General features: G+C 38.8%; 2 protein-coding genes across 4 annotated transcripts in view; both read left to right on the plus strand.

Moving 5' to 3' along the window:
- Positions 1 to 3,742, plus strand: part of srgap3 (SLIT-ROBO Rho GTPase activating protein 3) — a 54,220-nt gene extending 50,478 nt beyond the window's left edge. For both annotated transcript variants that reach the window (XM_056437872.1, XM_056437873.1), the window contains one exon: positions 325 to 3,742. In XM_056437872.1, the coding sequence (XP_056293847.1) occupies positions 325 to 771 (447 nt within the window). In that variant the 3' untranslated portion in view covers positions 772 to 3,742. The remainder of the gene's footprint in view (positions 1 to 324) is intronic.
- A 12,661-nt stretch (positions 3,743 to 16,403) lies between these two features.
- Positions 16,404 to 25,263, plus strand: part of rad18 (RAD18 E3 ubiquitin protein ligase) — a 29,460-nt gene continuing 20,600 nt past the window's right edge. Inside the window, exons 1-7 of one of the 2 annotated variants that reach the window (XM_056437877.1) lie at positions 16,404 to 16,546; positions 17,305 to 17,383; positions 18,345 to 18,406; positions 18,583 to 18,653; positions 22,042 to 22,472; positions 23,382 to 23,478; positions 24,379 to 24,566. In XM_056437877.1, the coding sequence (XP_056293852.1) occupies positions 16,496 to 16,546; positions 17,305 to 17,383; positions 18,345 to 18,406; positions 18,583 to 18,653; positions 22,042 to 22,472; positions 23,382 to 23,478; positions 24,379 to 24,566 (979 nt within the window). In that variant the 5' untranslated portion in view covers positions 16,404 to 16,495. Of the gene's footprint in view, positions 16,547 to 17,304; positions 17,384 to 18,344; positions 18,407 to 18,582; positions 18,654 to 22,041; positions 22,473 to 23,378; positions 23,479 to 24,378; positions 24,567 to 25,263 lie in introns of both variants that reach the window. The other variant, XM_056437875.1, reaches the window with a different exon arrangement.

Below are 25,263 nucleotides of genomic sequence, written 5' to 3' on the forward strand. Positions count from 1 at the left end.
TCAACTGGATCAAACTGCTTTTGATGGTTCAGTTCAAAATGATATGCAGTATATAAAATGCAGCCGTTTGATTGTGATTTATTTGTTAAAAACAACATTATAAAACATTATTAGTATTATAACATGTTTTAATAATTTCGTCAAAATCTTACACTGTAGGCTACAGTCTATATTTGAAAATGGTAAATAATAATGCTAAACAAAATGATTTTTAGTTAAAACACTATCACACATGGGTATATGTCTTAAATGCTACATGTTTCACTGACCTGGCTGTTATTTCTGATTGTTTTGTTCTTCTCATCTTCATCTCTCTTCAACCAGGACATAGAGAAGACGATGACGACGGCGCTCCATGAGCTCCGTGAGCTGGAGCGACAGAACACCGTGAAGCAGGCTCCCGACGTGGTCTTGGACACTCTGGAGCCCATGAAGAACCCAGTTAGCGCTGAGCCTGGCAGTCCTCTGCATACCATTATGATCCGTGACCCAGATGCAGCCATGCGCCGCAGCAGTAGCTCTACCTCTGAGATGATGAGCACCTTCAAACCCGCTCTCTCTGCCCGGCTAGCTGGGGCTCAGCTACGCCGCCCACCCATGAGGCCGGTGCGCCCTCCTCCTACTCAGCCGCGTTCGAGCAGCTCCAGCTCTTCAGGGGTCGGCAGCCCTGCTGTGACTCCCACTGAGAAGATGTTTCCAAGTAACAGTGCAGCTGCTGCTTCAAACATGAATACATCCAGTGATGCTGGAGATAAGTCTGGTACCATGTAGCAGGGGTGGGGAGGTTGTAAAGCTTCCGAAGTGAGGGGAAAGCTAATGGAAATAAGTGCTGATGTGTAAAAAAGCAGACATGGATATTTTCCTCTCTGTTTTCTGCCTGACTTAATTCATATATTCAGGAAATCTTTTGAAGCGAGCCTATAATATGTTACCATGGTGATAAACGGTGGAAGAAGCTGTGGAGGTGTGTTAGCGTAAAGCTCCACTCTCTTTGAAACTTTAAATAAAAAAATGTGTATACGAACACATACAATTTAGATTTACCTCAGTTTCAAAAAACATAAATATGTGACCACGTTCTTATTCCAGAGATACAACAGATGCAAGTGAAGCAACACATTTACTATTAGATTCCACACAGCACACGTTGTCCAGCTGATGGTTCAGTCAGTCCTGCTGATGTGTATGAAACACCTCATCTCAGCTTAAATACCATGTCTGGTTACCATTTAGGTTGCAGGCCTAAAGGCTGTACTTACAAACTTACTTTGAAGTCGCCATGCTTTCTGTGTGTACTATAATACAGTGGATTTTGAGCAAAGTAACAACTTAGTGACATTATATACTTCTGCATGCGAGATTCCGGATAAAATGTGGTAAATATTAGAGAGACTTGCATCATTGAGAGATGATGATGTGAGATTTTCTCTGATGGTCATTTGAAGCATAAGATATTAGTCTGAAACCTAATTGTCTTCAAGTTTCAGATTTCCAAATATTTGAGAAAGTAATACGTGGGTATCTTAAAGTATTTTATTTAAAATCTCTCATCAATGTGGTACTCTAGATGTTGCACTTGAACTTATCCCATTCACAGCAAAAGATAAAAAGATCCTGGCATGGAGATGATCTCTGGAGTCTGAGACATACTAACCAGAACATAGCAACGCAAGTTGTGCCCCACCATCATGTACGGTTGGGCAGACTGAACTAGTGTTCTGTAGGCATCCTGTGGTAACCTTGTACATAATATATAGCTAGTCATTTTGAAGCATTAATCTTGTACAGGCTGATACAAAAAAGGCAAAGGATTGGCTGTGAATGGCACTTAGAATAAAGATCATTAACCACCTTCTTATCATCTCCAGTAAAATACAAACATTTGTTTTAACTGCGTGAAATAGAGTTAAAGTAGTTTGCCTTGTGCTGTGAGCTTAGAATGCATTTGGTAATTGTACTTTAGAAAAAACCTGATTGCTTTTGAATGGACACTGAAGCTTAAATATTTCCTTCATTAGACTTTTGACTCACTCGCCAATTTTTTTGCAAAACTTGAACTGCTGCCATTTCAAGTCTAATTCGGGTGATTTTTATCAATGCATAAGATCCATAGAAGAAGAAAAAATCTATGACAGATCCTCTCAAATCTAAAATGTGATACTCACCCAGAGAAACCTGAGAATAAGATGTTATCACAGCTGTCACAGCTTTCGTCTTTGTTGATAGATACAGTTATGCTTTGGCTGTAGACTATTTCTTTTGATGGAAGAAAACCAAATAGATAAAATGTCAGTGTTTATATCTATTGTACCTCTTGTCATTCTGACAGCTCTAGTCCAGAGACCTTGTTACCCGCATCTTAAAAAGTCTGCTCTGTTCTGCATGTTTTGCGCTGTAACGTCTCACTCGCATTCTGCAGCAGTTAAACAATGGCTGTATGTGGTGCCGTGCCTGGGTAAAACGCACAAATTAATTCAATATTAAATGTTTTATTTTTGAGGATCAGGAATGATATATTATTAGCAGCTAAAACAAAAGTGAAATAGCACAATGCTTGATTGAGTGAAATCAACTTAAATATTAGCATGTAAACCAAATTCTACTGTCAACTGCAGTCAGTCTGTACATGCTGCAGTATTACTGAGATACATGTAAGTTGAATATATTTGCGTGTTCTCAATGGATTGATTCTAAACAGAGCTCTGACAGCCAGAACAAAGGCAATACAGTATTTCAAGTCAAACAGTGCACTCACCCTCTGCTGGTTCCTGCTGGTATTGCATTATCTTGATACTGTCACCTTCTCTAGGGAGTTATGAGAGTTGATACTTGATATCACAATCATTAAGCTTATCCATATAGTACTGGTGGAAATCTATGAAGATAATGTTACAAAAAGCATATATGTATATGTTTATTGAAATATAAAGAAAGCACACAAGTTAAAAAGGTGAAGTTATCATAATATTTAACAATACTGTTTTATTATTATTATTTAGAGACACTGTGTGGAGCAGAAGATTTGAGTGCCTTTTGTGCACAACAGCAATTTTTATTAGACTTTTATATTTACTTTTTGTACTGTAATATGTTGTCTATTAGTTGTTTATTAAAAAATAATGTTGCTTTTTATCTTTGCCTTTGTACTGCTACTCAGTCGCCTAATCATCACAAGGAATATATTGTGCAAAGATAGTCCTGAATTCCAGAAGAATCATCATGAAAGGCCGAAGACTACTGTACTCTCCTGAGGAGGTGCAGTAGAGTCATCTAAGAATATTTCGTTACATTTTTTTTTTTCCGTGTGAACTGCCTGTGCTGTGGTTGAGCCGTAACTTGTCATTTAGCTCCTTCCCTCCATCGCAGTATTGTTGGAAATAGAGGGACTGATATGGACCGTCCTCTTGTAAAGGTCAGAAGGCACTCTGTGCCCTAAATGTGATGTCAACATACATTTTCTTTCATGGAATATATGCTGAGATGTGTAACACTGTTAGTGTACTGACATGAGTTAATGTTAATATGTTAATATTCAAAAAGGACATCTCAATAAGGGAGTGTCATTTTGCGGGGACCGGAGTGTGACTGTCACACCATTTACCTTCTCTTTGATTGTTTGTCTAGTGATGCTGTTTGTTGCTGAGTGTCTGGTTGGTTGAAACCCTGTGATGTAATGTACACCATACCACTGACTGGATGTAGAACACACCTGCATCCAAATAAAACCATTATTGCTCTGTGATCTGGTTTTTGTGAGTGAATAGTTTTTTAATTAGTGATAACAGATAATGTTATGGATGGATTTGGTAAGTTGTTACTTCAATGTACCATACTTTAAAGTAGTATTGTTAAAAACTTCCTTACAATATGAATTATTTAAAAACTCACGTTGACTGACAGTGCCAGAAATAATAAGCAACACATCTGATAAATGTCACATCATTTTGATAAATGTTGCAGATTGGTGCTTGGAGGTACATGGTGACGTCACCTTTTTTTACAACCTCACCAACTTAAGGACAGTGTAATGCAGAAATCTCTCATGAGAAATAATGAAATCTGTTCAAACCTTGGCATAACATTGTGTTTTTGTACAACCCATTCGATCATTAGAAGCTGATTGAGGAAATGGCTTTGCTTTGTTCCCTGCCAGATTGTTGTGTGTTTTGCCCCTCGTGTCAATTCGCTCATGACCAGTCTGGTTTCAAGTAAAAACATTTGTTCCTCAAACCCAGAGTCGGAAGTTTCTTCTGCACTTGAGCTTACCTGTGTGAATTTGTGACAGTTCCCGCCTAACCCATCATTACAATGTACATTATTGTTGACACAGTTTATGGCAGATATAGGACTTACTCTTTATGTAGATATAAACAGCTCATTCTAAGGTAATACAAACATAATTGTCAGGTTATTACACACCAAAGAAAAAACGTTCCTACTAATATGATGTTCTATTTCTGCTCGTAGATCCTCAGAAATATTACTCGCTGCACCTTTAAAACAAGGAGACTGCAAATACAGAGTAATATACAGCTGTGACAACACCAGCAAAGGTGTATAATGATGATTTTAAAGGAAGTTAAATGTGAATAATTTATGTTTAAATTTAAAAACAATAGGTTGGATGGGAGCTTATAAAAAAAAAAAAATATTTTTCAAACCAGGCATTAGCAGATACTAGATAAACCGACTATATAAAAACACAGTCTGCAGTTCATTCTGTTGCCACATGATGGAGAAACTGCAACAGATAAAGGGTTGGATGAACATGAGGATTACATGGAGAGTGTGTATTCAGCACTCGGTTGAAAGGATTATGATAGGTGTCGTGATGGTTACACAGAGAAAAAAGTTTTGCATAAATTAGATGATTACATCTACCTTTGAATTTGACTTTCTAGTTCACTGGTCAAAGACTGTTACACCACCAGCTCACACTGACGAAGCGTGAACAAAATGCAATTGGTTCCACCTCGAAAACCCTTGTTGTACAAGAACATATCAACTGTGTCCACAGTTTTCATTCGTCTGAAAGTGGATACCACTCACTAATCTGGTGGAAGTGCACTTTAATGACACATTGAGTTATAAATCAAACGGGGATCTCGATGCGTTGAGGGCATGTTGTCCAGAATATTGCAGTAAGTAATATTTCAATACAATTGTGGCTTCCATGTGTCTTTAAATCATATCTAGGGGTGTTGTGATATACTAGTATTGACAATAACTGTAATATTTTTAATATGAAATCCTGATATCATGTTAATATACACATATGGTGGTAAAGTACAGTAGCTACTGTACGCTCCCCACAAGTGATTTTGTTTCAGTAGATAATGACCTTGTATTGATGGCAGATATTAGGCCATGTGGATCTTTAGTTTATTGATTCATCTGATTGCTTTTTCACAATTCAGTTGTGTAATTTTTTTGTGTACACTTTTATAGTTATGTTGCAGACTCTCTCTCCACCTCCCTAAACTCATATCATAAGTGTAATTTTTTGCCAAACACAAGACAAAATGCACAATATTCAAAGTTTAAGATGAATTTGATTGAGCATTTTAGTATTATCCTTTTAGTTTCTACAACTATTGATAACATATAGTAAATTATTTGGGCCACAATAATTGTGTAGCAAAAATCTGTTCACGGCCCTAGTCCTAATGATGAATTGAATATCACCTTTAATAAGGTCATTTACAGAACATAGACATTGATGTGTCTGTCTACGGAGAGTGACATGTATCTGAGTATCAGTAAGCATAATTACCAAGTCATGGTTATAAGTACATGCTTGAATCCTCTCTTTGGTGACTATGCATGATACAAATATATATATTATTATACTCGTTTAGTCATGAAAAAGTGGATTTAGTCCAATGATAAACCAGCAAGTGACCTTATAAATTACTTAGATTACTTGTAAAGAAACCAACAGCTACTTCTGCTGGCATGGAAATGGAAAAGATTGAGGCATGCCTCATCAATGAAGAACAGATGCTAAAGCTGATTTGAAAATAAATTGCATAAGCCCTCTCCAGTTCTCTAATTTTGCGTATCTCCGATTATGATTAATATGCAAATGAGAGCAAACAAACATATTAATGTATATGTAAGAGTCACAGCAAACAAAAATAATCATAACTTCCTGTTTCAACCTTAACCTTCTCTAAGTAATTATCTGTGAAACAGTTACATTCTTTAATAAAACCCCTAAATGACGTCAACGACCGAACGAGGAGCTGTGGATCATTTATTTTTAGAATCTGAACAAAACAGCGGAGACAAATGGAAGTCATTTTTCTTTTATTTCAAGTGTTTCCACTTTTGTGCACTATTCTTTTGTGGGAAATAGCTTGTGAAAAATGTAAAAATATTACCTAAAGCTTTATCATGTTAAGTGAGATGAGATACGATGACACACAAACTAAGTGTCACAGGGCATTTCATTCAAATAATAATCTCTATTTTATAACCAGGGAGTTGACGAACAAAATGACCAAAGCACACAACATGTAATACCAGAGCCAAGATTGTCTGTTCATTTTAATTGTTTAAGAATTCAAACACAATTAAATATACTTTCTTATACTTATACTGAGCAGTAGTTTTGTAGTTTTAATTATTGATTATGACACAAAGATACATATATTACTATCCTGAGTAATCATGTTTTTCATATCTGTTGTATCCAGGTCCGTAAGGGGATTGATTGGCGATGTGTCCTTGAGCAAGACACTTAGCCCTGAGTGGTTCCCTGTAGCTGTGTCTACGGTGTATGAATGTAATATGATTGTAAGCCGCTTTGGATCAAATGTAATGTAATGGCATGTCATGTTGTTGACATGTGTTGAAGATGGCATGCAGGCCACATTGTCACCTGCTCTTCATAATGTAATGTGACTCCTTATCACAACATGGCTTCATTCAGCAGTCTATAATTGTATGAGTTATATTTGTATGTGATTTCTTAATTTTCAACATTTACTTCTAATAAGGATTAAGTTAGAACCTTGCTTAAGTTTGGCATGATTCATCAATGTTGGAGGGATCAAACCAGAGACCTTCAAGCTGAGAGACAGCCTAGACAAGATCAAGATGTTTCTGGCAGGGAAATGAGAAAACAACAAGAAGCTTTTTCCCTTTTTCATGTTCTTGTCTCAGTGGGTCAAGCAGATATCAAAATGCCACAGAGATCGCTCAAATACTTTAGATTTTATACTATAAGTCAATCAATAATTTGATTTTGATGCATGTCCTGAACATTTCTGACCACACTCGGAAATGAGAACATCTTCTCAGATTGTATCCATGTATGAACCCACTAACATTGGAATTGAATTTGAAAAATCTGATCATTAAACTTTCAAGGTAATTGGGGGAACATGTATACATATAACTGTAGTGTATAGCTTTTTAAAATTTAGATTCAGTGTCCAGTGTCCGGACAAGGACAAAGTACCATGAACTGACAACTGACTTTACCGTCTGCCTCACAGTAACCACTCTCACTCGCTCTGATTCTTTCTGTCTCCAGTCACCTTATACTTTCACAATAATACATTGCCTATAGACTTCTATATATTATAACAAAGTGTACCGTATATCCATGTTTTTTAAAATCCTTTAGAAATTGTGCATTATTTCAAACCAACAATACAATTCATCCATGCACTACTGATATGATGATAGTTGTTGGTTGTTGAGTAAATATCCTGTCTAATCACAATCTACACTGAACAACAAATGAATTTAGTTAAGCAATAAATAACAAACTTTTTTTTAATGAAGTGCACCAGCACCTACAAAGGTCATGGCTGCACAACGATTAGCTCAATAATGGGATGGACCTCTGGGCAGCATATTCATGTCAGATGTATGATACATTATTTCTGATGACAATGTGAGCTTCTGTCACTTCTGTAACCATGTTACAGGGAAGTCATTCAAGTTCAATTTAATACAACTGTATTAAAGTTGAAACAACTGATAGCTTTTGTGACTTAAGTTCTATTGATAAATACAGAGAAGACCTACGTCTCAAAATAACTCAACCATAATGTGGTAAACATTTAAGGAAGTCAAACATATTATGATCGAGGAAGGAAAAGCCAATGTTTGAATGTTGTCCCAGGGGCTTTGCAAATTCTTTCCAGTGCATTTGTAGATCCAAAAGGCTAAATGTGTTATTGCTGACATTTGACTCCTGCTAGAAGAAATTGAGGCACAAGTCTTTCAACAATATAGCATAGAAGCAAAACACATATAAAAAGGTAAACATTAATCAGTAATGAAACACTAAAACCAAGCTCTGTCATTAACATCTTCAAAGACAAATATGTCTGCTGCGTTTAAAGCATTGTTTAACACTATAAACAATCTGTCTGCTCTCATTTCCCACAGCTCCAGCCATTCTTACGATCCCAGACTCACTTGCTAAGGTCCTCATTAGATAGAGATAAACATCTGGAGAATAAATAACTGTATAGCACTGATAAGGCAAAGCACAACATAACTCTTTCACAGCATAGTGCAGATGTTTCAGACACAGTCCTATAAGGCATCACACATTTAATCTATACTATTCTTAGTAATTATACTAAGAATAGTACATAACATAACATACATTAGTATGTTCATGTGAACCACACATTTACCTCAGCCTATTGACAGAATATTAAGACTTGTGATCTTATATCACAGGATTTATGTTTGCATGCAACTATTTTGCATGAGAAATACTTTGTGTAAAACAAAATGCTTCCTGGATTTCACAAGTATGCCCATATTTCCCATGGGATTAGAAAGTTAAGGAATATGCTACAGTGATCCATGGTGTGTCCATTGGAACTAGCTTTAAGTGCACCTTTAAGTGAAATAACTCAATTGTTATGTCACGTACGAGCCTGGACCCAAGAGCAGCACTCACACCAGTTTAAGTAAGAATTAAAATAAGGTTTATTTAATCAGAGCAAAAACACAGTCCGGCAACGGAACAAACTGGCAACAAATGGCAGGAAGACCAGGGTTTAAATAGACAGGGAGGGTGCAGGAGGTTGGACACAGGAGGAAACAATCAGGGACAGGGCCGGTGGGAACAATCAGAGACAGGGCAGACAATCACAGGGGCAGGAAGTGCAGGGAAACAGAGGACACAAGAGACGGGGACTTCAAAATAAGACAGGACACAAGACACAGAAACTCCAGATCATGACACCAATACAGATTTTCTGTCTTTTGCAGCATAGTCTTATCTTTTGATACATATTTCAGCAGGAACAGGCCATGACAAAGCCCCATAAATTCATATAATCAAAACCCCAGTTAAAGTTTCCTTAATGTATACCACATTTGTAATCCACATTAAATAGTCTAATAATAAATTCAATTCAAATATTGAGATATTTTTAAGTATAGGCTACAGAACCATCAGCTCTCTTTGTAAATAATTGTGGATATTCATGCAGACTAAATATGTGCTTGTTATTATCGGTATCATAATAATGTTGTCTCCAGTTAAAAAGATGCCCTGAATAATAAATAAATAGAAACACGTTTATTCCAACCTGTAGCTCAGTGGGGTAAGGGGGTCGTCCTGCAACCCCAAGGTTGTCGGTTCGATCCCGGCTCTCCCCATTAGTTGCAAGTCGAAGTGTTCTTGAGCAAGGCACTGAACCCCCAGTTGCTTCCCGGGCGCATCACTGCAGCCCACTGCTCCTTAATAACTAAGGATGGGTTAAATGCAGAGAACTAATTTCCCCTTGGGGATTAATAAAGTATATATCTAATCTAATCTATCTATCTAAAATATCATAACACGTTTAAAGTGTCGTAGACAGCATCAGTAATAGAGCTATGCACTAAAAAAAGCAGTTAAAAATCCCAAAGTGAAATAGGCCCAGTGTACAAAACCTGCAATTGGCTTATTTTGTAATAGAAAACCTCAAATGAAAATTTTGCAGGCATTTGGTAGATCAAGTCATCTCGCTCAGTGATTCTGAAATGTGGTTAGTGTACCCCTGGGTATAAGTGAAGGCACTATATATTTAGAATTAGCATAAATTCAAAACTACTTTACCAATTGTTAATTCATGAATGTTAATTTCATTATAAATGTAAGTTCATGAACTGAATTTGATATATTCTATTTTAAATCAGGCACTGATGACACAGCGCTGTGTATTACATATTTCTTTCAATCAAAAATGCTTTGTGCTTTGCACTTGGCTGAAAAAGAATGTCAGTGTCATTTACTCATTCTCTATACAGTTGTCTTTTGCGATTTTAATAAGTATGAATAAATGAAGAGATAGAATATCAAACACACATACACAGTCAAAGAACCGAAAGATGTTTTTCAATATAAAGTTCTTCAATCAGAAAAAAATGTAGTACAGCTGCATAATATTATATTTGGCTGAATGAATTCATGAATTAGACCTAATGCAATGAACCGTGCGGTGGCGAGCACTGTAAGCTCACAGCAAGAGGGGCCAGGGGCTTCTGTGAGGAGCTTGCATGTTCTCCCAGTGGCAGCATGGGCTCCCTGCGGGTTCTCCGGCTTTCACCCACAGTGCAAAGACATGCAGCTTAAATTAGTTGAAGACTCTGAAAAAGAAATTAACCATAGATGTGAATTTAGGTGCGAATGGTTGTCTGTCTCTATGTAACCTGCGATGGCGACATGTCCAGGGTTAACCCCTCCTTCCACCAATGTCAGCTATGATCGGCTCCAGCGCCCCGGTGACCCTAAGCGGTTCGGATAATGGAATGGCAGCATGGGTTCCCTGCACAATGAATTGAAACCGAGAAAACTGGCTTTACAAATGTTCTTTTAAAAAACTGAGATAATAACAGCAACTTATTAGAAGGGGTCTTTTTTTTGTTGACTTCCTGTAATAAATGAAAATAACTGTACAAATGAAATCTCATCCTTCTTTGCAGGGGACCAGAAAGTATTGTTAATGCTTTGGCAACAGTGTGAAATTATTTAATAGCCAAATAATCTGGAGGTTGCATCCTCTAAACCACTGAGCAAAAAAAGAATTACTGCACATAAATGCCTCTGGATATTCATGTGACTGAATAATCACATTCAAGCGTGCACGTAACATATAGTCAAAGTTAAATACATTTGGTTTATAATGTTCTCTGGTTTCGGAGTTTCAAATATACAAATACAGTACATCTTACATTTACATCGCTGAATACCTGTACTTAATATGCACTAAATATTACTGATTCAATATAAATATTACTGGTCAAAAGTTAATACGAAACTTGAATATATCATGTGTGGCTGATTACTATCGGCAAAGCACTTTATCTGGTCTGTTTGGAGGATTCAAATGTTTTTTTCAAATGGAGGTTGTCTATAATGAGATCATTTTTTTCTTAAATTCATACAGCAGGCTACATCTATTCAGGGTAAATTAAAACATAAACTGGATTGCCAGAACACTTTTAATTAATATCAATTTAAATAGTATGTCACAAAGGGAGCTAAACATGAACTACCTTGTTTAACTGCATTACATCAAGGCTATAAAACTGCCAACGTTCTAAAATAATGTAAAATACAGTCATGGAAAATACAAACGTTCATTACTCAATCTGGGTATTGATCATTATTAAAGTAGATATAGATAGATACATTACATTACATTAGATTACATGTCATTTAGCAGACGCTTTTATCCAAAGCGACTTCCAATAAGTGCATTTCAACCTAGAGTATAAACCAAGAACAACAAGAACACAGGAAGCAACACTTCCTCAACTCAGTCGAACCACAAAAGCACCACAATAAGTGCCATCCCAGTGCCACTGAAGTGCAAATCTGTGTTTTAATCCAGATATAGTCGGAAAAGATGTGTTTTCAGTCTCAGGCGGAAGATGTAGAGACTTTCTTCTGTCCTGATGTCAGTGGGGAGCTCGTTCCACCACTGAGGAGCCAGGACAGCAAACAGTCTGGATTTCGAGTGATTAGCTCGAGGTGCAGGAGGTACAAGACGGTTGGCTGTTGCCGAGCGGAGCGAATGTGCCGGGGTGTCGGTGTGACCATATCCCGGATGTAGACGGGGCCCGATCCGTTTAGAGCACGGTACACCAGAACCAGTGTTTTGAAGCGGATGCGGGAAGCCACTGGTAACCAGTGGAGAGAGCGGAGGAGCGGAGTGGTGTGGGTGAATTTCGGGAGGCTGAAGACCAGTCGAGCTGCTGCATTCTGGATGAGCTGCAGAGGTCGGATGGCCTTAGCAGGTAGACCTGCCAGGAAGGAGTTACAGTAGTCGAGGCGTGAAATGACCAGAGCCTCGACCAGAACCTGTGCCGCCTTCTGAGTAAGAAGAGGCCGTATTCTCCTGATGTTGTGCAGCATGTACCTACAGGAACGTGTTGTCGCAGTGATGTTGGCCGTCAGGGAGAGTTGACTGTCGAGTGTCACCCCGAGGTTCCTGACAGTCAGGGTAGGGGCCAACACAGAGCTGTTGAAGGTGGTAGTCAGGTCATGGGTGGGGGAGCCTTTCCCTGGAAGGAATAGTAGCTCGGTCTTGTCAGGGTTGATCTTCAGGTGGTGAGCAGACATCCACTGAGAGATGTCGGTCAGACAGGCAGAGATTCGCGCCGCCACCCGTGTTTCGGCCGGTGGAAACGAGAAGATCAGTTGGGTGTCATCAGCATAGCTACGGTAGGAGAAGCCATGCGAACGAATGACAGAGCCGAGAGAATTTCTGTACAGAGAGAAGAGCAGGGGACCCAGGACGGAGCCTTGAGGAACCCCAGTAGTGAGAGGACAAGGATCAGACACAGATCCTCTCCAAGTTACCCGGTAAGTGCGGTCGTTAAGGTAGGAAGAGAAAAGCGCGAGTGCAGTGCCTGAGATCCCCAGTTCCTGAAGAGAAGAGATAAGAATCTGGTGGTTCACAGTGTCAAATGCTGCAGAAAGGTCTAAAAGGATAAGGACAGAGGAGAGAGAGGCTGCTCTAGCAGTGTGAAGCTGCTCAGAGACAGCAAGGAGGGCAGTCTCTGTTGAGTGGCCGGCCTTGAATCCAGACTAGTGAGGGTCAAGAAGCCTGTTACTGTGGAGATAGAAGGACACTTGGCTCAAGATAGCTCGCTCCAGAGTTTTGGAGAGAAAAGGAAGAAGAGAGACCGGTCTGTAGTTGCTGACTTCAGACGGGTCAAGCGTGGGTTTCTTCAGGAGAGGGTTGACTCTCGCCTCCTTCAGAGAGTTAGGGAAACAGCCAGTTGAGAGGGAGCTGTTAATAAGATGGGTGAGGAAGGTCAGAAGGTCAGGAGCAATAGCCTGGAGAATGGGAGACGGACGGGGTCAAGGGCGCAGGTGGTCGGTCGGGCGGAGGTCACCAAGCTAAGAACTTGATTGGGAGACAGGGGGGTGAAAGAGGAAAGAGAGGGGGATGAAGAAGTTAGTGTTGGTGAGGTGATAGAAGATGGATTAGTAAAGGAGGAGCGTATGTCGTCTATCTTGTTTGTAAAGTAGTCGACAAAGTGGCTCGGCAAAAGGGTGGAAGGAGGAGGGGGACAGGGGGGATCAAGGAGGTTGGAAAAGATAGAGAAGAGTTTTTTGGGGTTAGATAGATATAGATAGATATATACTTTATTAATCCCCAAGGGGAAATTTGTCGTAGCAGTAGCAGCACCAATAAACCAAACACACAAGAATAAAAAATAAAAATAATTAAAAATATATATATATACAGGACTGTCTCAGAAAATTAGAATATTGTGATGAAGTTCTTTATTTTCTGTAATGCAATTAAAAAAACAAAAATGTCATGCATTCTGGATTCATTACAAATCAACTGAAATATTGCAAGCCTTTTATTCTTTTAATATTGCTGATTATGGCTTACAGCTTAAGAAAACTCTAAAATCATATCTCATAAAATTTTAATATTTCCTCAGACCAAGTTAAAAAAAAAGATTTATAACAGCTGAGTGTTTGTCAAGGCTCAGGAAACCCTTGCAGGTGTTTCGAGTTAATTAGACAATTCAAGTGATTTGTTTAATACCCTACTAGTATACTTTTTCATGATATTCTAATATTTAGAGATAGGATATTTGAGTTTTCTTAAGCTGTAAGCCATAATCAGCAATATTAAAAGAATAAAAGGCTTGCAATATTTCAGTTGATCTGTAATGAATCCAGAATGCATGACATTTTTGTTTTTTTAATTGCATTGCAGAAAATAAAGAACTTCATCACAATATTCTAATTTTCTGAGACAGTCCTGTATATATAAAATATAAAAAACAGGGATGAAAGATATAGAAGCATACAAAGCAAAATATAAATAAAATATGTATGTATATATACAACATATATGCATACACAATACACAATACTAATGACAAATTAAACTAAATATAAAAACACCAAATATAGACAGTGTGCAAAATGCAAAGTGTGTGTATGTGTGTAGTGCAAATGAAATGTGTGTGTATGTGTGTAGTGTAAATAAATGAACTGTGTGAAGTGCAGATCAACATAGTGTGGATATGAAGTTATTATTGCAGTTATTGCACTATGATCTGGCAAGAGGTGATCTGTTGTAGAGCCTCATAGCCGTCGGCAGGAATGTTCTCCTGTATCTGTCCTTGTGGCAGCGGAGCGTGAGGAGACGTCTGGAGAAAGTCCTCCTCTGTCCCTGTAGGAGGTGGTGGAGAGGGTGGTCCGGGTTGTCCAGTATGGACACAAGTTTCTTCAACGTCCTCCTCTCCACCACCTGTTCCAGGTGCTCCAGCTGGCAGCCGATGATGGAGCCAGCCTTCCTAACCAGTTTGTTGAGACGGCTGGTGTCACCGGCTCCGATGCTGCTCCCCCAGCAGACAATGGTGAAGTGCAGCACACTGGCGACAACCGACTGGTAGAATATCTCCAGCATCTTGCTGCACACGTTGAAGGATCGAAGCTTTCTCAGGAAAAAGAGTCGACTCATCCCTTCTTGGACACAGCGTTGATGTTGGCCTTCCAGTTCAGTCGGCTGTCGATGGAGCGCCCAGGTACTTGTACTCCTCCACCATGTCACGTCCACTCCCAGGACACTCAGAGGTGGAGGAGCTGTCGCCTCCTCCTGAAGTCCACCACCATCTCTCTGGTCTTGGCCACGTTCAGCCGCAGGTGATTCTCATCGGCCCACTTTACAAAGTCACTCACCACTGCCCTGTACTCCTCCTCCCGTCCATCCCTAATACACCCGACCACTGCAGAGTCATCAGAGTACTTCTGCAGATGGCATGACTCCGTGTTGTACTGGAAGTCACTGGTGTACAGGGTGAAGAGGAAGGGAGACAGAACAGTTCGCTGTGGGGCTCCAACATCACTGACCCCCGTTCCAGACAGCACACGGCCCATTCTGACAAACTGTGGCCTGCCTGTGAGGTAGTCAGTGATCCAGGAGATGGTGGACGCGTCTACACCGACCACCCGCAGCTTCTCACTCAGCAGCAGTGGCTGGATGGTGTTAACCCTTGTGTTGCCTTCGGGTCAATTTGACCCGATTCAATGTTTCACCCTCCTTCCCTGGCCGTGTCAATATTGACCGATTTCAATGTTAACCTCTCTGTTTACCTTATATTTACTAACATTATTTACCCTGACCATATATATTAAAATCTAAAATTAAAAAAATCTTAAAATTTTTAATTTATTATAAGTTTTTTTAGTTTATTGTTTGTTTGTTGTTTTTTGTTTGTTGAACAACAACACAAAAAAATTTGATTGAACATTGAATCCAAAAGGCGACAGGAGGAAAAAGGGAGGATATTGAAAATATTCGAAGAAGGCAACACAAGGGTTAAATGCACTGGAGAAGTCAAAGAAAGTGAAAGTATTTAGCTTTGATGGGGCTCAATAGAGAATAAAACAGGGAGCATATCATGTTCAATGTTTGTGTGATTAAGTTTACCTTCACCACCATCACCGTGCATTAATTTGTTTTAAACTATACAAAATGAGAGGTTAAATCATAAGTTATACAAACTGAAAAAATACATACTTCAAAGGCCAAAAAATAAAAAGTACATTCTATCACATATTATTATTTTGCAGGTACCACAAACTTATACTAAACATAATTGAAGAAAAGCTGTTACTTTGTCATTTCATAATACGCTTATGCATTCAATTCATTCAAGCACTTTAACACAAATATATTTTGATTACTTCAAGTCAAATAGCAAATCTATATATATATTGTTTGCATAGGCTATTCTTTACAGAAAGACTGCATCTCAACAATTTATCAAACAAGTTAGGTGTAAATCAAGAGTAGAAGGTGTTCTTATTTCTGGTTGTGCGTCCATCGAGCCGGATCTGGACCCTTGTTTATGAAAGTGGACCGCCAACTCCACGGAAGTCGTCATATGACGTCGTGGCATCCTGTCTCAGCATGAGCGGGACTTTGGTTTCTGATCACTGAAACAAAAGTTGTGTAATTTTCTCAAATAGCTGATTTTCTGTTGACCAGACATGGCTCCACAGATTGAAGCGGATTTACCACCTGTCTTTGCATGTCTAAAAGTAAGTATATTTATTGTAAATGTTTTGGTGACATGACTGCTATTGACTCTTCGCTAAATAAAAACCCACGGGCTAGCGGTAACGTAACATGATGTTACAGCCGTTAAGAGATGCCCACTGACGTTAACGGTACATTTTAGTTTCATATATCTTATTCATACACTTCTTATCTACGATTGACTGATTCACTCACTAAACGGATGCTCATGTAACATTAGCTAACCTTATAGCTAACGTGCAATGCTACAAACCACTCTCTGATTTAGCTTTAGCTGACGTTAAACTAACTTAACAGTTGGGTAAGTTAATGAAGTACTTTAGCGTTAGCTATCGAACGCTCGGTAACCACAGTTACAGAAGTCAAACGTTCATATTCATTCTAAGACTAGTGTCAACATGGATTCCTGTCCAGCCCAAATATCTAACGTTCACGTCACTGGAGTTTTAACTTACGTTATCATAAAGTGAAACACAACGCCTGCCAAAACACACTGACCAAAACACACTTAGCTAGTCAGGGGCCATTTACGTTGTCGCTGACTGATTCGGTCCGTACGACATGTATCATGGCTGTGAACTGATGCTGTTGAATATGTAGTTAAATCAAATCTTTGATTTTTAAATGACAGACGGTCTTTGTTTTAAAATGTAATGCTTCCAGTCTGCTATGTTTTCTTTAGATGTAGTTGTTGGTTACTGGCAAATTACTAGCTTAATCGTTGAGCTGTTTTATTCTCTGTGGTTTTTCTCATCTGCAGAATGTTGATGCCCTGCTCCGATGTCCCATTTGCTTCGACTTTCTCAATATTTCAATGATGACTAAATGCTCTCACAACTGTAAGTAACAAGTAGTGAAACTTTTAAGATATCTATTGTGCTTAATAAATAGAAGCAAATAATGTACAACAAATAAAATGCAGCTTGGGTCCTTTTGCTGAGGTCCTTTTTAATTAATTTCAAAGCAGTAAGAGTTGAACATTTAAATAAGAATGGGGGCTTTTTGAAATTAGTGGTATGTTGTGTTGCCTGTGTGTAGTCAATATCAGAGCAAGTTTACACTGCTATCTCTGATACTACGGCACACATTTAAACATGTGACCATTTTATACTTTACGTGCAAAACATTGAAAATCTGGCAATATATATTAAATGGATTGCATGGTTTTCAGATGAGAATATTTGTACTTTTATTTGACGAGTCCTTGTGGATAAGATAGCTGTACAGACAGACCTTTTTCAGGAAGTGTTTTTGACAGAGACGACTTGGAAGTTTGTGCTGCAACAGCTTCTGATTGCAAAGGTCTTTGTGGTGTTTGAAGATTAGTAAACAGTGTTGGCATGCAGTGCTGCCTCTTTGATTGCGCGTGTGTGTTGTCTCGACAGTAATAACAGTGATAAGTGTGAGCTCTCTTCTTAAGTTGAAGCAAGTTTATTTTAGGTATCTTTTTTGTATTTATTCAGGTCCAAAGACTAAGCATTCTTCTTTGCTCCATGATTTTGCCTTGTGATGTATATGAGGGTACCATTAGCCTTGAGGTACTCAAATGCCCTCTGAGGCAAATTTGTAATTTGTGAGAATGGGCTATACAAAATAAACTGAAGTGAATTGAATTGAAATCAGCAGCCACATTAGACCCTATTCAAATATTGATTAAATACAATTTTGCATTTTTTTAATGTGTAATGTTCAATCCAAACCATCACTGAATAACAACTCTGAAAAAAGTAAATCATCTACCTGTTGGATGACAAAATTAATGATGTATAACATGCATTTTGTTTGCATTCCATTTTACAGTTTGCTCCTTATGTATCAGAAAATTTCTTTGCTATAAGTTGCAGTGTCCAGTTTGCAATACAGTAAGTGTACATTTGTCTTTGATGTATAATCATACCCCCAAGCAAATTGCATAATCATCAGGGTAATTACCTACATGTTAGATGATGCAATTATAGGTCATCATCTCTCAAAATTGCAGGTTATCACCTGTAATGAATTGTGTTCATTTGATATATCTCACCTTTCTATCTTTCAGAAAGTATCTGAACAAGATTTAAGAACCAACCGTTTATTGGATGACTTGGTTGTACACTTTCAAGTTGCAAGGTAACTATACACCATTATATAAATGGTTACCAGTAAACTGTCCCAGGTCTGAAAAGTATCAGAATTTTGAATGTAAATGGACCCGAGTGAAGCCTGCATCAGCAGAAGCAGTATTTCAGTATAATCAGGGTGCATGATGGAAAAAGATAAACATTGCTAACTGCATTGCTTTTGAATTCAGTGTACGGTTAACAGGACCGTAACAAATAGCAGTGAACATAACAAATAAGAAAAGAATATTTCCCTTACCAAATCAGCAAACAGGTAAATGACGCTGGAGTCAATAAGTTACTGGTTTTTTTGGTCCTTAGGAAGCAATGCTACTTATTTATCATCTAAGTACTGTTAAATCCAAGTATTTGTCTGGCCATCTGCACACCAGCTCAGATGGTGAATAAAGATATAAGCAAACAATACTTCTTACATTTAGTGTCGTTATTTTGCCCATTGCAGGCAGATCAGGAAATACATCTTACTCCACAATCCATGTAAAAGCTCTTCACCATGAGCACTGGTTCATCTCCTGAGCATCCCTCCAGTTTATATCAGCATAGTTCTAAGAAGAGAAGAGAAAAACGATTACTGTGGTCATTTCAAGAGATCCCATTGTTATTGACGGGATTACAATATGTCCACAAGGGAACCAATTTCATCTTTTTGCAATTTACCAGCATTAGGGAAACAATTGTAATTGCCTTCTCCTAATCTAATTCTGATTTAAGGATTTTTTGTAAATCAAATGGAGATTTCGTTTTCAGCTGAGGTCATTCAAGATCCTCCTTGTATTGCACTTTTACATGTGTTGTGTAGCTCTGGGCTGATCTTTTTTCATTACAGCAGGACGTAGGCCTAGGGAGTGGTGTCCAAAGCCAGTCTAAAGAAAATGCCTTGGTCCTTTGAGTTTTTCCTCCTGTGACAATTCAGTGTCAGAAATATTTCCTTTAACCACATGGGTGCAACCAGCCACATGCTTGCAGTAATTGGTTGGTCTCAGGCAGACTGATATATATTGATAAATGTCTAATATCAAGGTACAGAAGGTCACCCCTGGGATTATGTATCCCTGCTGGTCTCGGCTCATACTCTCTTTCTCAGTCTTTTTTATTTAATTTTCTCAAAGAAAAGATAATACAAAAGGACAACAGAAAATACATATCCTTAAGAAATGTTTGTTTATGAACAGAGTTATATGAGTCATCCATGTTTTAGTGTGCCGTATAGCATCTGTTGAGTTGAAATAGCTGATAATAAGCCTGCTTGACTAACTGGCTCCTTTCCTGTTAATCAGTGGATCAACATAATTGTTGATCCACTGATTAACTGATTGACTAAAATCAACATAATTGTTTCTTCAGTCAAGTTCATGTTAATTTCGATATAATGTCTGAGTTCTGTTATCAATCATCTCAATGTTATCATCGGTGAAAGGTCTCTCTTCGAACTGTAGGTCTTCTGATTGTCATCACTGTTATGAATGAGTGGCTTACGCAGCTGCTCTTTCCCCCAGATATTTCTATAGCCAACCACAGCGACTATCGCAGTGCCACACGTCTACACAGTAAGAAGCTACCTTGTGGTCTCCTCAGAGGTGACAGTTGTGCATTAATATCAGACACTGCTATTCTATTTACTTAACCACCAAAAGCACAATTGCCTCCCAGTGTGTGTTGTTTCATTAAGCCAAGCTGTTTTTCTTTGTAATGGACCAGTGTCTCATACAGCTGTAGTTTATGGCTCATTTTCTTTGACATTAAAATACTCTGTCTATATTTCATTTTAGAGTTAATATTGAGATATTGTATAATGTGAGAATTTTGGACAAAGTAATGATGAAATTACAATTGTCAGGGTCCTCATATGAGTCCACAGACGTTTGTAGGCGTAGGCAGCTATATTTGAACTTACCACATAGTTGTAATTGTAAAAGATTGTTCTTCACGTTGTATCGGCAATCAATATGATAGACCAATTAAAGTTCAATTAAGTTTGTGTATGTTAAGTAGATATTGATCTTCCACTAATAACTTGAGCCAAAACAAGAGGATGTCATAGTTTCAAACTAAATGCTTAAACTTCTTTGTCCATCATACCGTCATACAGTGTGCCTCTCAAATAGTGAATATTGTATGTGTTACGGAAAGTCTAATCTTTATATTTTTTGTAACTAATTTATATTACTTTTTTTTTGTGTCCTTGCTCTACCAACCTTTTAAAACCCCGGTTTGCAGTCACTGCAAACACTTCTGTATCTATTTCATCCTCACTCCCGGATACAATAGAATAGGTACATTGTTCAATGTTTCTTTTGATTTTTCTATAATCTGCCCAGTCTTAATTGGTCAAGCAGATAAAGTTTAACATAAATTAAAAACGTAATTGCTTTATATTTATTGCTTCACAAAAATAAACTTGTAAGCTACTTGAAATGTAATTACTGTTGTGACAAATGAGTCCCAACGTATCTATAGTGTAATGTGTGTAACTGATTTGAAAACAAAATAATCTAAATATGTACAGAATCTCGAAAATAGATCTTCTGGCAAGTGTCTTCTCTGGCAACAAGAGGTACAGTAGTATTTAGGAACATTTGACATCCTAAAGTGGTGGAAAACCAGTTTGCTAAAATGAAGCAGAAAGAGTTGCAACTAATGGCTTTAATGTAAAGTGATGATATATTTGTCAGTGCCGTTCAATAACATAGCAGTTAATAAAGTAGATAATATGGAAACCTTTAACTTGTAACTCAAATTGATTAAGGTACTTTTCGTACACTTATTGTTAGCTTTCCTTCTCTAAATATACTACAAAATAATTAGCTGCATACAAAGTCCACGTTTAAGAAGAGTGCAATAGTTATGTCTGGCTGTATGCAGTATTACAAATAAATGGAGCAAATATCTTCCAGGTCTTTGCAGGGAGAAAGAGGAGGTGTTGCCATATGGCATTTGTGCTAAGCGGCTTTGGCATGTGTGTGTGTGTGTGTGCACCTGCTCTAATGGGGACAGCAAGCACAAATTAGTTCACGATATGGAAAGTGGAACATTACACACCTCATTGGTTCCCGTTTTATTGCCAAGTAATGGTCCAGCCGAAATTTGTTTGCTTTCCACTTTTCCAAGACTGCAGCCAAAGTGCCTACTTTTTCTCGCTCTGTAGAAAAGAAGCAAGATGATTGAGCAGGTGCAATTTAACGTCAAAGGGCTCACTTTACTCTCTACAGTATTTATTGACTCTTCTCTCTTTAATGAGCTTAACATGTTTGTTTTTTTAAGAGGCCAAAAGTCCTTTATACTACATAATATACTTTGCTTAAGTGTGGATTGTGTTTTTGAAAATGCAACACATGTTTTTGAATTAAAATGCCCTTTTTTATTTCTATTTTTTCCAGGCAAAAGTTGATGAAAGCAAATTTTGAATCTCCTCCAATATCGCCAAGGATCCCAGCTTCAGCTGTCAAATGCAAAACTCCTAGAGAGAGAGGCCAGAACTGTAATGGCTCTGTTTTGAGTCACTTTTTCCAAAAGAAGCCTAAAACATCTCCCACTAAGGAAACCCAGCGAGATGGATCTGTTACTCAGAGTGCTGAGCGGAGGAAAATAGAGACTGCACACACCCACAATGCAAATGATGCTGACCTACATTCAGCAACCGATCAACTTCCATTGGTCGTGAAGAAAGAGCCGATGCATGGTCAGATGACATCTATCCAGGGTTTGATGTCAGTCAAACAGGAAGCCGGAGTCTCACACAGTATGAGCACCGAGGATGAGATGGCACATTCCTTATTACCATCCAAAGACGAAAAGCCTCTAATCAAAGGTGAAGCCTTTCTACCTGCAGGTTAATAATGCTGTGTCACTATTCAGCCATCCATTATCTTTAACCGCGTATCTTGTTCAGGGTCACGGCAGGGCTGGAGCTAATCCCAGTTTGGGATTTCAGACTTGACACGTAGAGACAGACAACCATTCACGCTCACTTTCACTTCGACAGGCAATTAGTAGGTGTATGACTCACTAAATCTAACTGGCTTTTGAACTCACTCGCACACACTCACTGATTCATGTTCACACTCCCTACAGGGAGAGGTGTTTGGTCAGTGTTGGATCAGAGTTGTATTCCTGCTCCTCATAATTGGGTCACGGCAGCAGTTAAGAACTGCAGATGTGGACCTGTTGATACCATCTACAGGCATAGAAAGTAAAAGTTGTCATTTTAATGTGTCCTACCTATAGACAATAAGCCATGACTGTAGCGTTTTCTTTGTTTGCAATTTAAGGGGAAACTTTGACCAAATTACGTAGTTTGATCACATTAATCTGTCACATGTTGGCTTTTAATAATTTCATGGGGGAATCTTTTTTTAAATATCTATGAAGCAAGTTTAAGTCCCTAACACTAACCCTATCGCTTAAAGATGCTGAATTCTAAATTCAGAACTTTAATATAGTGAGCAGAGAAGGAAGTTGCTCTTCTTATTTGTGTGTTGTGATCCCAGCAAGAATCTGTCTGGGACCCTCATGTGTCCTCAAATTTACCAGAAAGATACTCTGAAGGATGCATGATAATAACCTAAAACTGTTTTAAAAAATCAAATTGCAGATTCTATAATTTAGTAAAGGTCAACATCATTTGTTTGTTGTGTGTTGTGAGTTGGAACGGGTTAATGGGTTTACTATTTTCAAGTAAGCAGCAAATAATATCTTGTGCTTTTTGTTCTTACAGTAGAGTGCCCGGTGTGTTCCGTCGGTGTACCACACCAGTTTATCAACAAGCATCTGGACACGTGTCTCACCAGAGGAGAGAAGAAGGAAAGCTTGAGGAGGTAAAACACCATCTTGACTGATCACTTGAATAAAGGCTGTCTGCCGCTGATTGCTCAATCACGCACTCTAGGGAAGTGACTTGAGATACAAACTAAAAGAGACTTCATATATTTCCTCAAGACTAGAATGACGACAGTGTATAGGTCTGCATTAATTGATAGAGTGAATGTGTCACTGACTCAATGTTTTGGCTTTTTAAATATAATTAAAATAGACGAGATACAGTGGGAGCCAAAAGTATTTGGACTGTGACACAATTGTTCAAATGTTCCCTATTTACACGACTGCGATGGATTTTTAACACTGTCCACTCCAAAAATCTGTTTTGCAGCCTTTGGCTGAATCTGAGCAGATAGTAAAGCCCTGAACACCTTCAAACTCATCCTGCTACTTCTATCAGCTGAGACATCAACAATGAACGCCAGTGACCCAGTTCCATCGGCAGCCATAGAAGCCCATAGCCATAGCACTGCCTCCACCATTTTAACCAGATGGTGGATGCCTTTTCCTTCGCTTCCCATTCTGGTTTAAGTTAATGGCCTCCTTTGTTTGGATTGCTCTTTGGTCCTCATTTGGGTGAGAGTTCCCTGGACCACACCGACCAAATAACCCCTAACCCTGTCTGTCTGTCTGTCTAGCAGTGCAACATACTTGAAAGTGAAGTAAACCCTGATGTCATAATGATTAATTCAGAGGTTTTGACATTCTGGTTTTATGTAGTCAGTCTGCATGGAGAGGATTCAGGACTAAAGTGCCTCAGACAGTGGTCCTCCACCAAGCTGACAAATGGCAACTTCGGCTTATGTACAGTTATAGACGTTTATAAGATGTGCACAGAAATGCTGCCCAAGTTATATTAGAGGATTACTGAAATATACTATTCTTCATCTCCGTTTCAGCTCTCCTGGCCATGCGAGGCGTCCAATGACGAAGCTTGTGTATAACCTGCTTTCAATGCAGGAGCTGAAGAGGAGGCTGAAAGAATGCCATCTCTCAATGCAGGGTCCTCGAGACCAGCTGATCAGAAGACACCAGGATTTTGTCCACATATACAATGCCCAGTGTGATTCCCTAAACCCCAAATCAGGTGAGGGCATCTGATCCATCACACCAGCGGTCCCTAACATATTTTGCGTCACGGACTAGTTTTGTGTAAGACAATATTTTAATCATCAATCATCGTTCTGTACAGCCCGGTGGTTGGGGACCGCTGCATTACACCGTAAGGGCGATACTGTATTTAAAGTCCGGGGGAAATCTGAGATGCATTTCAAATATAAGGTAACTGTACTTATGTAATCAATAGTGCTGTGAAAAATAACGCGTTAACTCAGTTAATTAAATTACAGGTTTAACTTCGTTATTTTTTTTAACGCATTTAACGCATGCGCAGAATGAGCTTCCAATCCGTCTGTTGTTGGTCGTCTCTCCAGCAGCATGTCATTCTGCCTCTACGTGTCGCGTTAACACGACTCCGATCCCCGTCTCGCGTGCCGCAGAGCTCGGATGCCGGCGTGTGTGCGCACATCGGGACGAAAAAAAGTCACTTGCACCAATGTTTTAATGCAGGGGTGCTCAATATGTCGATCGCGGTTGCCGCAGAGTTCAGATGCCGGTCTTCGCGCATGAAAAGTCACTAGCACCCCCCTAACTGTGACTCATAAAATGTAGTCAAACAAAAACGGAGTAAATCACCGTGTTCATGGCCCGGGCAAAGACAGCGCGGTCTCCTGGCTTCAACACGTTACTGTCAGGGAAGACACAGCGCACCAAAAAAAAAAATT

This window comes from Pseudoliparis swirei, chromosome 18 (assembly GCF_029220125.1).
Source record: "Pseudoliparis swirei isolate HS2019 ecotype Mariana Trench chromosome 18, NWPU_hadal_v1, whole genome shotgun sequence".
Classification (NCBI taxonomy): Eukaryota; Metazoa; Chordata; class Actinopteri; order Perciformes; family Liparidae; genus Pseudoliparis; species Pseudoliparis swirei.